Source organism: Ailuropoda melanoleuca, chromosome 15, assembly GCF_002007445.2.
Source record: "Ailuropoda melanoleuca isolate Jingjing chromosome 15, ASM200744v2, whole genome shotgun sequence".
In the NCBI taxonomy this organism is placed as follows: domain Eukaryota; kingdom Metazoa; phylum Chordata; class Mammalia; order Carnivora; family Ursidae; genus Ailuropoda; species Ailuropoda melanoleuca.
Window position 1 is genome coordinate 90,712,147 of NC_048232.1, and position 12,715 is coordinate 90,724,861.

Consider the following 12,715-nt stretch of genomic DNA (forward strand, 5'->3'; position numbering starts at 1 on the left):
GTCCATCTTGGTGAATGTTCCGTGTAAGCTTCCAAAGAACGTGTGTTCTGCTACTGTCGGATGAAGAGGTCGACAGATGTCACTTAGATCCAGTTGACTGATGGTGTTGTTGAGTTCAATTATATATTTGCAGCTTTCTGCCTGCTGGTTCTGTCCACTTCTGGTAGACGGTGTGGCTGTCTCCAGCTGTTACAGTGGACTTGTCCGTTTCTCCTTTCAGTGCCGTCAGGTTTTGCCTTGTATATTTTCAGCCTCTGTTGTTAGGCACATACATGTCTACGTTTGCTGGCAGGTCGGGCAGCCGAGGAGGGGAAGGCATCTAGGGAGAGACAACAGGAAGAGCAAAGGTCCAAAAGTGTGGCAGGGCAGGCACAAGGGGCGGGCAGTTGGGCAAACCCAGCAAGGGGTGTCTTGGCCTTTCCACCCTCAGGAGGCACATGGAGCTGTGCCAGGGGCTCAGACCATTGGGTGAGACTCACCTGAAGGGGCTTGGCAGGCAGGTGCTGGACCTTCGCATCCTGGTGTCCACACCTTCGTGTGGCTTCCTCTCCCTGAGTGCGGGTGAGACCTGTCACTTGCTTCTAACCCAGAAAATACGGTGAGAGTGACGGGCGTACATGGCTTTGCGCACGTGGCTGCGTTATGTTTTTTTGTTTTGTTTTTAAAGATTTTATTTATTTATTTGACAGAGATAGAGACAGCCAGCGAGAGAGGGAACACAAGCAGGGGGAGTGGGAGAGGAAGAAGCAGGCTCATAGCGGAGGAGCCTGATGTGGGGCTCGATCCCACAACGCCGGGATCACGCCCTGAGCCGAAGGCAGACGTGTAACCGCCGTGCCCCCAGGTGCCCCACGTGGCTGCATTATGTCGACTGCAATCCCGTCTCCCTGGGTTGCCCCCTGCTTGGCTGAGGGAAGCAGCCACCCCAGGGAACACCACATGCTGGCACCGAGGGGCCGTCTGGCCAACAGCCAGCAAGACGCTGGAGCCACGGGCCTACCACGGGAAGGAACTGATCAGTGCCAGTGACTTGAGTGAGCGTGGAGCCGGTCGTCCGCGGCCCAGCTCCTGACACGACCGCGGCCCCGTGAGACCTGGGCAGAGGACCCGCCAGCGCGCCCGGAATGCCGCCCGCAGAAACCCTGAGACGGTAAGCGGGCATCGCCTGAGCTGCCGCCTTTGTGGGGGTTTGGTTTCACCGCAAAGGGCCGCTAGCGCACCACTCGAGTGCAGGCCCCGCGCTCTAATGCCACGGCCTCTGCGAAATCCCAGTGCGGTCGAGGACAACTGGGCCACCGCCAAGGGGTACATCGCCAGCCGCTCAACACACGCAGCACCGAGAGCCACGGCGGGCTGCCGCCGGCCGGCTTCTGAGACCTTTCAGGAAGGAGGCGGGCGGGGCAGTGGGTCAGGGCCATCCTGTGAGCAAAATGACAGGCACGGGGTCTGCGGGGACGATGGGGTCCCCAACCCCAGCTCACAGCTCCCAGAACCACTTCCGTAAGCATGACAGCAAATGCCACCAACAACACGATTTGATTAAAAGATAATGACACCGAAATCAAGAGGTGTATTGTGAGGGGGTGACGGTCTCTGGTGGCCAACGGCGCCAACATAGCTCAAAGGTCGCGACAGGAAGGAGTCGCGATGCACATTGGGGAGAATTGCCAGTTTTCAAATGCCTTCAGACGCATCCTCCTTCCCCAGCTCCGAATTTGCTCTGGCCCCGCTGCTGATCGGTTCCACCTCATCACAAGAAAATATCGTGCATTTTATTTTCAATTAACTTGTGGTAATCTATGGGGAGGCCTGTACCCCAATTTCTTACACTGCCAGCGACAGGAGTGGCCCCACAGAGCCTGGCCCTCCACCTGCCGGGGCGCAGACCTGTCTCTGGGCCGGGGGAGCTGTGTGCACAGGAGCGCCGTGTATTGAATGCATGGAGGTTTTGGGATTTGTCCTGCTTAACCAGCCACCCGACCTGCATGAACACAGGCGAAGGAATGTTGCGTGTGACATTCGTGCTGCATGAGTGACCGCGGGAGCCTGGTTGGGGGACATGAGCTGCCCTCCAGGTCAGAACTGGCCCTTCCTGTCTGGATGCCCGGAGCTGGAAATCCTGCCTTACATCCCCTCACATCCCCTGCTGCCCCGGGCTGGGCTGGCCCCCGGAATGGAAGCCGGGAGGGAGGGAGGCACACACGCCCAGCCCAGACTCCTTGAAGATGCAAAGACAAGGTAACACAGAAATGCAGCTCGCTTCAAGCTGCAAGTAGGCAAACAAATGTTCAACTTCAAACCCCGTCATTTGCCTTATAAAGACGGCCCTTATGGGGATGGCCAGTGGTCCCTAGTATCCCGGGTGACCAGCGCTCCCCAGCAGCCCTCCTCCCGCACCAACCACACGGCTCGGCCGCACCAGCCCCCCGACCAGGAGCTCACTCCTCACACCCTGTGGGGAGGTCGCCGCCGGGAGAGCGGCACCCGCAGGCTGACCGGCCCTGGGAGGGGACACGGCAGTGGAAGGCCAGCCAAGGCTGTAGGACAAGAGGAAGGAGCAGAGGAAATACGGATTTGGAAGAAAAGACGGACCTGCCGTGACCCAATGGTAAGCGGCAGTTCCCAGAGAAACCCGATAGGATCGATTCACTGTCAGAACCAGCAGGAGTGCAGCGCTTTCTAAACTCAGGAAACATCTAGAAAACATAATAGAAGGCAGGATACTGTCTGTTCTGGAACCGTCCCCAAAACTAAGAGGGACCCGAGGACCAACCCGCATGACCCCGAGGGGCAGCCCCGGGCAGGGCCTGCGTGGGGCTGGACCTGCCAGCTCCCTTCTGACAGAGAACACGGCACAGGGACGTGATGTCACTCCCTCAGTGAGGTCACCAAACGCCAGGGTCCCTGAGCACATAACTTCCCCGCAAACCCCGCTCCTGCTTTGGGACACGGGGGACTAATACTGCAGTTCCAACAGTGAAGGCCTTCTCGGGTGTCGTTAGAGGAAGTGAAAGGACCCGTGGGGAGGGCTCCCACCTCCAGCCACGTTCCCCCGCCAGCCCCCCTGCAGCTCAGGCTCCACGGGTCCAGCCTGTCCACAAAACCAGGGTTGCAGCCCTCGCCCCAAGCGGAGGTGGGCAGCCCTTGGGACCGGGCTCGGGCAGCAAGGGCCCGAGTCCCCATCCCGGGGCGCCTGCCCCCGTGCTGGATCGTACCCCAGCCCTCTGAGCCCCAGAACCTCCAGACGGCCCAGCCCGCCGCCACAGCCCGCAGCCCAGCGGCCTCGCTGCCGGTGAGCACACCTACCGCCTGAGCCGGTCTCCAGGCACGGAGGAGGGCCCGGCTCCATAGCAGCCGTGCACAGGGGCTCCGGTGCCGGGGAGGGCGGCCGCCCCAAGGAACCCCAGATCCAGCAGCCACACCCCACTCCTCAGGAGGCTCAGAGCTGTTGAGTATCCACAAAGGCCCCCGGAGAGAGAGGCCGAAACCATCCCGGTTGGAGACGGCGGTTCCCTCGGTGCATGGGCGGAACCGAAGCACCTGCTATGTGTAAACTGAAACAAACGTGCTGATTCTCTAGGGGACACTCGCTGCTCCAGCTGCAGCCGACGGAGCGCGCATCGTGACAGACGCGCACAACACGTGTGCTCGCATGGAATGCAGAATCGCTAGCAAACGCCAAGAGGACGCGGCTGGTGGTCAGAGCCTGGGCCGCGTGGCAGGGCCGCTCCTCACCAGGGGCACGGGCTGGGGCGCGGAGGGTCTGTCCTGGGGGCAGACAGGCCTGGGCAGAGCAGCTGCTACAGCTCCAGCCATGCCATCCACATTCCAGCCAACAGAAAAGAAAAAAACAGCAGGAAAGAGCACTCCTCCTCCTTCAGAGGGCATTTCCCCGAAGTGACACTTCTCATTACTTCCCATTGGTCTGGTGTCCTGGCCTCACCCAGCTACAAGGGGGTCAGGGGGGACGCAGTCATTATTCCAAAAGGCTTCCTTACAAGATAAAAAGAGAATGGATTCGTTTTTTAGGTGTTGAGTTTGAGAAGTTCTTTGTAGATCTTGGATACCAGTCTTTTATCTGTAGCGTCATTTGCAAATATCTTCTCCCATTCCGTGGGCTGCCTCTTAGTGTCCAATTTTCCCAGCACCATTTATTAAAGAGACTGTCTTTTTTCCACCGGATGTTTTTTCCTGCTTTATCAAAGATTAGTTGCCCAAAAAGCCGAGGGTCCATTTCTGGGTTCTCTATTCTGTTCCATTGGTCTATGCGTCTGTTTTTGTGCCAGTACCATGCTGTCTTTGTGATCACAGCTTTGTAGTACAGCTCGAAATCCGGTAACGTGATGCCCCCAGCTTTGTTTTTCCTTTTCAACAGTTCCTTGGCGATTCGGGACCTTTTCTGGTTCCATACAAATTGTAGGCTTGTTTGGTCCAGTTCTTCGAAAAATGTCATTGGTATTTTGATCGGGATGGCGTTGAAAGTATAGCTCTGGGTCAAGAAGATACGAACAGACACTTCTCCAAAGAAGACATACAAATTGCCAACACATGAAAAAATGTTCAAGTTCATTAGTTATCAGGGAAATTCAAATCAAAACCCACATTGAGACACCACCTTATGCCAGTTAGAACGGCAAAAATTAACAAGTCAGGAAATAACAAATGTTGGCGAGGATGTGGAGAAAGGGGATCCCTCTTACATTGTTGGTGGGAATGCAAGCTGGTGCAGCCACTCCTACAACCCGGCCATTGCACTACTTACTGGGTGTTTACCCCAAAGATACAGATGTAGTGAAGAGAAGGGCCATATGCACCCCAATGTTCATAGCAGCATTGTCCACAATAGCTAAATCGTGGAAGGAGCCGAGATGCCCTTCAACAGATGACTGGATTAAGAAGCTGTGGTCCATATATACAATGGAATATTACTCAGCTATCAGAAAGAACGAGTTCTCAACATTTGCTGCAACGTGGACGGCACTGGAGGAGATAATGCTAAGTGAAATAAGTCAAGCAGAGAAAGACAATTATCATATGGTTTCTCTCATCTATGGAACATAAGAACTAGGAAGATCGGTAGGGGAAGAAAGGGATAAAGAAGGGGGGTAATCAGAAGGGGGAATGAAACATGAGAGACTATGGACTCTGAGAAACAAACTGAGGACTTCAGAGGGGAGGGGGTGGGGGAATGGGATAGACTGGTGATGGGTGGTAAGGAGGGTATATTGCATGGTGCACTGGGTGTTATACGCAACTAATGAAGCATCGAACTTTGCATCGGAAACCAGGGATGTACTGTATGGTGACTAACATAATGTAATAAAACGAGAGAGAGAGAATGGGGGGTGGGCAGGATCAGTGGGGGCCTCGGCCACGAGCTCTCCTGTGGCATGCTGGGAAGGGGAGCCCGCTCACGCGAAGGTGGAGGCCCTGGAGAGCGAGAATCTGGGAGTGGGAGGCCCTGGAGAGGGCATGACCTGGGAGGGAACACAGGGATCCCCGTCTGCCATGGGGAGACCCTGAGCTCTGCCCACTGAGAGCAGGAGAGAGAAGGCCTGGCCAGGGCGGCGGGGACACAGGGGCTCTGACCTGAGCCACGTGGTGAGCTCCGCCTACACCATCTCAGACACCCGCACTCGGAGCAGAGCCTCACCGCCTGGTGCGTAAATGCAGAGGGGGTCCAGGCCTGAGTCCCCAAGCCCCAGTGTCCCCCCTGTGTCCACCGGGCAATCCAGAGACCACAGAATCCTGGACCCGGACTACCTGCAGATGCAGGAGAAGGCTGGCTGGGCTCACGGGCAGCACGCGGTGGGTGCCTGCATCTGCCCCCGGCTACCCAGCTCCCGCCTCCCATGGTCCCAACGCCTGTGCTGGGCCCTTGCATGCCACCCCCCAGCAGCCCCCTCCCCGGGAGGCCCTGCGCTCCAAAGCTGCCCCTTTGGCCCACTCACCCAGAGGTCCTCGGGGACCAGCCTGTCTCCACCGGGCAAAGGTGCGGGGAGCACCCAGGACCCCGGGAGCAGGGTGAGGGCCCGGCAGGGGCCGAGTGCCTGGACACCCCTCCCGTGACCTAGAGCTGAAGGAGCCCCTGAACACGGTGGACCTGCCTTCATCACCCTGCGTTTCAACCCATGAGATGCCTCAAATCACCCTGAAAAGCCACATGCTTGTGGGTAAGAGAAAGTGATGCCCCCCTGGGGACATCTGCAGAGGGTGGGCAGCCTGACACCCCACACGGGTGCACCCCGTCTCACTCACCTTCCGGATTCACATCTGAAACAGTAACAAGGTAACCAACAGTCGACCCCGTTTTTATGAAGTCCAGGAGGGGCAGGAGAGGCAGGGGGCTGACTCTTGGACACATTTTTTCCTAAGTCGTAAAACACCTCAAGAAAGAAAAGCCACAGCCACACGCGCCCCGGACCCCTTAGTGCTTGACCAAAGTGGGCAGTGAGGTCTAGGAGGTCCCACAGCCCCCGCCCCCAACCGCCCCGGGCAGCTGGGTCACCGCCGCCCTGCCCAACCCCGGGTTTGGGCCAAAACACAGCCACGTCCAGTGCAGGGCGAGCGTGGCACTGAATGCGCTTCCCGGGAGCTGCGCTGAGAGCAAAGGGGCCCCGTCCTCCGCCTGAGTGGGGGGCCCAGGTGCAGGATGACCACCCACCCCACCCGCCTGGGATCGAAGTGGCTCCCCTCCCGGGTGCTGACTTTTGGTGCTGATGCCGACGTCCTAGGCAAACAGGGAGCAGCCGGTCCTCCTTGCGGCGGGTGCGGAGCGGGCTGCCCTCAGGTGGTGACCCAGCAGAGCCTCAGGGGGACAGCATGTACCAGCCCAGTGGGGGCCGGCAGTGCCTCCCCTCCCGCACCTCCCTCTCACCTTCCTCAGCTGCAGCCCTGACCCCGGCCCTGAGTCCCGAGCCCTGAGCCCCTGGGGGGCCAGGCTGGCTTCTAAAGAACCCCGAGGGCAGCACCGGGGTGGGGTCCGGGGCAGGGCCTCCCGGGAACCCTGCGCCCCTGCAGCCTGTCCCAGGTGACCAGTAACGCACTACAAGGCACAACTCTGCTCCAGTGGACACCACTAACGGAGAGCTCGCTCTGCTCAGACTCGGACAGCACCTTCTTCCAACCTTCTGTGTGACCCTGACCGTGACCGGGTGGGAGGTCCCGCCTGCGCCTGGCCCACAGCGACACCCCCACCGCCAGCAGGCCCTCTGCACGGGCCGCAGGTCCTGGAGGAGCCACGGCAGGTACGAAGCGTCTGTCAGACACAGGACAAGCTATCAAAGGAAGACGTTTTATTTTCAAGTTTCTATGGAGATGTTACAAACAATGGAGACTGAAGGGGGAAAAAAACATTTAAAACTTTTTAAACTACCGGTTTAAAATAAAAATGTGATTAGGTAAAATAATAAATAATGCCATCCCATGACAACTTTAAGATGAAGGCATGTCGCGTGCCTCGATGAGCTGGCGGGGACAGGTTGCCGTGAGCCCGCCCAGCGCCCTAGTGAGGGAGGAATGAAGTGGCCACACCGTCCAAATCTTGACTTTATTTTTTAATATAAAAACCGCATTTTTGGAAACCCACCCTACCTTTTCCCCTAACATAATGCTTTACCTCTTAAAAATAAAAATAAAGTACTAATTCTATATACATCACATGTACCATACAAAAATGTATCCAAAGTTTCTATTGCTACCAAAGTGTTCTAAATTAAAACAAGTTACAGAAAGCCCCTCATTGTAAACAAAAGATTACAAGTTACAAAATCAAAGAACACAGCCAGAGTCATTGACGCGACAACCAACACATCCGGCTCCCAAAGCAAGTTGAACCTTTATGTGCCTGTATAAAAATGCATATCAATATACTTCTGCAAATTTATTTTCATTATAAAGCAAATGAATACACTTTCTACAATAAATAATCCGCTGGGAGGCACACCCGTGGAAGGCCAGGGCAGACGGGCGGAGGCTGGAGGCGGACGAGGACTTGAGGACGGCGACACCCAGAGGAAAAGCGCCTGCCCCGGCCCTCACGGGGGCGGCGGAGTGTTTTTGGTGATTTGCAAGTGACGTACACGGCATAAATTTATTCTCCACCTCTTTCCACAAAGTACCATCAAAATAATGTCATTTTCTTTCTTAAAATACACATTTGTCATTGTAAATTTACATCCCGTCTTATTAAATAGTGGTACTCCGTGTAAAGAGTATGATTTACAAAATTATTAAACATTCAAAAGTCTTTAAAAAAAAAGCTACAGATCAAGGAAAGTGACGCAAGCAGCGCCCTCCGGCCCGACCTGTGACATGGGCACAGACGAGCTCGGAAGACGCACCCACGCCGTTCACAGAGCGCCCAGACGGGGACGGCTTCACAGAGAACTGGGAAATAAAACCTGCCCTCCCTGGGAGAGGAAGAATGAAAGAACCAGGCCTAGAAATCAGAATAAGTTAAGTCTGGAACAATATACACGCATGTACAGCTTATCCACACTATGGACAAGGCCACGGGAAGGCGGGCAGGTCAGTCGATGTCACTGAGGTCGCTGGTGGGCTCCCCGTGCACCCGGCTCAGGTGGCTCATAGCACGGTCGAAGGCGACCCTCACGGCCTTCCTGATGCTGGAGTTCCGCCCCTCCATCATCTTCAGTTTGTCTATGGTCTCGTCCATGCCCAGAGGGACCATTTTGGACTTGGGGAGCCATTGCCTTTTTAAGAGAGAAGAGAGGGGAGCGGTAAGAACTGTCCCCATGGCTACCTGCGGGGGCTTCACAGACCACCTAGCAGCTCAGAGCCCCCAGGCCGGCAGGGACGCGCAGAGGACACCAGGCGCTCCAGGGCTGGCCCCAGTAGCCAGCCCTGACCAGCCTTCGGGACTGAGGGCGGGGGGCATGGCCCGACCCTCCTGCCAACCCTGGGAGGGTCTGGGGGCTCAGGGAAGGTGTGAAAATCGAGTCATCACCACGTGTCCTCCACGACACTTGCCAAGGAGCCACCGCATCCTGGAGGCTGGCAGGAGACAGGCATGACCCATCAGTCTTCCACACCTTTCCTGAGTGGCCACCAAGGGCACACACAGACATGCGTGCGGACGCACACACACGCCCTCACGGGCACACGTGCACACAGCCTCGAACGGTGAGCGGGGGAGGGCAGGGCCAGGCGAGGAGGGGCGGGCAGGCGGACCCAGCCGTGGGGCAGTCGACCAGCCCTTGGACTGGACCAGGCGGGCACGAGCCTCTGCCAGGTCTGCCCAGGACCAGGTCACGGCGAGGAAAGACAACGGAGTGACAGTGCTCACGGTTGCCACAGAGCACAGCAGAACCCGGTCCAGCCGCACGCACCCATGAAGATGGTACATGGCCACTCTGTGCCGAGGAGCCCATCGCCGGGACGGGGAGTTTTCAGTGCGGAGACCGCCAACGCGCAGCGCGTGAGTGCTCAGGGGACAGCATGGGAACCGAGCAACATCGGGGGTCTGGGAGCCCAGGCCGAGAGCACCATGTGGACCCACCCAGGTAAGAAAGGCAGCGAGACCAAGCCTGGTCGGCTGGCCGCACGACCCCCAGCAGGACCCAGGCACATCGAGCCGGCCTGACAGCAAGCCCAAGGCCGGCGCCTGCACAGCCTGGACACCTGCACTCACCAGCTTCTCTTGTTGTCAAAGAAGAGAACGAGGAACAGCTTCTCGTCAGCCTTGGTCTGCATGTGCTCACCTATCTTCAGCACGTCCAGCGGCGGGGCCGGGATGGTGACCCCGTTGTGGTGGCCAGGCACACGTGGCATCTTGGGGTCGATGATCTGTCAAGGGAGGACATGCGCCGGTCACGTCTGCGAGCCCATCCGCCACGTCCCCGGAACAGTCCTCAGGCTCCGACTTGAGGTGGCTTTTGAAGGAAGTCCCCCAACAGCCGACACCCTGCACACACATCCCCCGGCAGGCGCTCACAGGACACCCGGCCCTGCAACAGCAGTGGGACGGCCCCCGGACTCGCGGCACAGGGCCACACTGCTCAGTACCCTGGCTCCCCAAAGGGCAGCCTCACAGACCCCCCCAATGCACAGACCAGGGTCGTGGCCAAACGCCCTGCTACCCCGAGGCTCACCAGGGCCGGGTAGGAGGGGTAGCCACTGCATTTGGCCCACACGACTTTCAGAGGCTCGAGAACGGAGGCCGCAGCATCGGTCGAAATCCACATGCTGTTCTGACCAACCTCTGGGCAGAGAAAGGAAGGACATGGTGAGTCATCAGGAAGGTGGGGCGCCGTGCACGCCTGAGGCCACCCCCTGCAGAAGCACCCGCGAGAGCTACTCCCACCTGACCCCGAGCCCGGCGCGGCCAGCACCAGCCCAGCGGGTCCCTCACACTCTGCTAGATGCTGAAATCTGGGGAACCAGCAGGCCTGCAGTCCCTCACTTGGCTGCAAATGACAGAAAAGCCTAACACCGGGCGGCCCCCAGAGTCGCATGACCAGGAGACATTCGGAACTGAGTATTCCATACAAGAAAGTGATAAAGCACAAAACCGTCCCTGTCGTCCCCATGGCCCCCTATTCCAAGCGGCTGCTGTCCCGGTCTCCAGGGAGACCCCACGTCACCCCGGGACGGAGGCCAGCCTGACCTCGCCCAGCAGAGCAGGCGCCCGCGTCACGGCCCACGGAGGACGGGGCCCAGGCTCACCTGCGGCGATCCTGGCCGCCTTGGCATAGTTCCCATTCTCGATGCAGGAGATCAGCTCACTGCGGTCCTCCAGCGTGTGCCTGCGCACCAGGGCGGGCTTGCCCCGGCCACACTTGGGAGCGCTAAAACTGCAGGAGGAAAAGCAAGGCTGTGTCAGCGCTCCTTCCCCTCTGCTCCGTCGGCAGCCCAAGCCGGGCCCCGCAAAAGCCACACGGGGCAGACCGTGCCCAACACCAGCGTGTGAGGGGGCCCCCGGTTACAAAGGGGTCTCCATGGGGCAGACAGGCAGGGTTGTGCTTGCCACCCTTCCAATCAGGGCACAACTTTGGGAGGAAAAGACAAAAAATAAATATAACCACAGACTCAGAAACTGCTCATTTTTTATGAACGGTTACATTTCCCGTGTCTGGTTAAATTCTGCAAGGCAGACAAACAGAACCAGGGCAAGGGCCCCTGAAGAGCAGGACAGACGCACCGCCGGCAGGGAGGGCGTCAGGGACGGGGCAGGCGGGAGCGGGTGAGCCAGCTGGCAGGGCAGTGCCCACCTCGAGTCGCAGAGCGGGCTGCTGCTGGACGAGATGCTGGACTCCGAGGCACAGCGTCGTCGGGGCGCGGCTCTCCTCCCCGGGGCGCCACCCAGCTCCTGCTCACTCCGTGCGCCCCCAAAGCCATTGGTGAGACCTGCAACACAGGCACACAGACGCCTCAGTCCCGCACGCCGGGGGCCACGCTGCACACAAGCGCGCCCCGACGGAGGCCGCACAGCGTCGTGTCTGCCCTGTGCCCCCCCCCGCCCCCGCAGCGTGGACGACGCAGGAGACGCGGAAGAGCTTTGAGTCCAGAGAGCACCGGTCTGAACAAGGTGCTCTTCTTCGAAAAGCAGGAATGTCTGCACAGGCTCCACAAAGGCAAAGCCAAGAGCACCCAGTTCTTTCTTCCCAGATCAAAGGACTCCGCCCACGTGAGCCTCCCCCGCGCCGTGGGGGACGCCACCACCAAGAACGGGTTCGCACACGGGAGTTTCAGCGGGAACGGCAAGTCGAAGGAGACACAGGCACCTCGAAAACACCCGAGACGTGTGAAAGCAGAAAACGCGCTCTAACCCAGGCCGCCCCGTGCCCCGCAGCACAGAAGCCACCGGGAAGCGGCAACTGTCTAGTGTTCAGTCAACATCACTGAACAAAACACACTTCATCTGGAATCACGCCAACTCTCAAAGTCAAACCACGGCCTCCGGAGAGCCCGAGGCCAGAACAGGACGGGGATGGTGAGCAGAGGAGGCGGGCTGCTCCCTCGGGGTGCAACGGCTGGAGAGTCCAGCACATTGTTTTTCCCAAAAAGAATCTCATTCTCATGCTTAAAAGAATGTTAAATCCAGTTCCTTAGAAGTCTTTCGAAGGCGGTGGCCGAATTACAGGGTTTCTCATCGCTTTACCGCACGCTCTGTATTTTCTCAGCGGCACGGACACGTGAGTCGAGCGTGCCCGCAGCTAAGAAACACGCACGCGTACAGCGGGCAGGCTTTGCTGCTCGCGGAACAGACGGAAGCGACTCCTTTTCCTGAAGTGAATTCGTTAGACATCCAGCTCCGTTTCCGTGGGACTCAGCACCATGGGCTTCAAAGAGAAACGCAGGGCTTTTACTGTGGTTCTAGCCTGCGCGCAGGCAGCCATGGCAGGTGGCTGGGGTGCCGCACTTGGTGATGGGACTTAAGACGTTTGTGGCCCATAAAGTACACCAGCAGAGCAGCGGCCATGGGGCCGGAAACCGGCTCCAGCCACGCTCGCCCTAAGAGGAAAGCAGCACCCAGAGTCCCACAAAGCCGGCAGGTCTCAGGAGCTGCAGAAGGCAGCTGAGAGACCCCCACTCAGAGACAGCCCACCCCACCCAAGCAAACGGACAGAAGGACGGAGCCACAGTCCCACAGGTGCACATCCAGCACCCGGCAGCAGCGAGGCCACAAAGCCACCACCTGCACTCCGGGACATCACCCGACTGGCCCTGTGGCAACACTCCAAGCCACAAGGAT

The 12,715-nt window shown here is 58.4% G+C and overlaps 1 protein-coding gene across 6 annotated transcripts in view; it reads right to left on the reverse strand.

Annotated features, from left to right (window-relative positions):
- Positions 1-7,280: 7,280 nt before the first annotated feature.
- The window catches only part of BRD1 (bromodomain containing 1), a 41,643-nt gene continuing 36,208 nt past the window's right edge, over positions 7,281-12,715 (reverse strand). For 5 of the 6 annotated variants that reach the window (XM_034643978.1, XM_034643973.1, XM_034643976.1 and 2 more), the window contains 5 exons: positions 11,232-11,367; positions 10,687-10,814; positions 10,113-10,222; positions 9,653-9,807; positions 7,281-8,714 (listed from right to left, as the gene is read on the reverse strand). In XM_034643978.1, coding sequence (XP_034499869.1) covers positions 8,531-8,714; positions 9,653-9,807; positions 10,113-10,222; positions 10,687-10,814; positions 11,232-11,367 — 713 coding nt within the window. In that variant the 3' untranslated portion in view covers positions 7,281-8,530. Of the gene's footprint in view, positions 8,715-9,652; positions 9,808-10,112; positions 10,223-10,686; positions 10,815-11,231; positions 11,368-12,715 lie in introns of those variants that run through there. The other variant, XR_004620783.1, reaches the window with a different exon arrangement.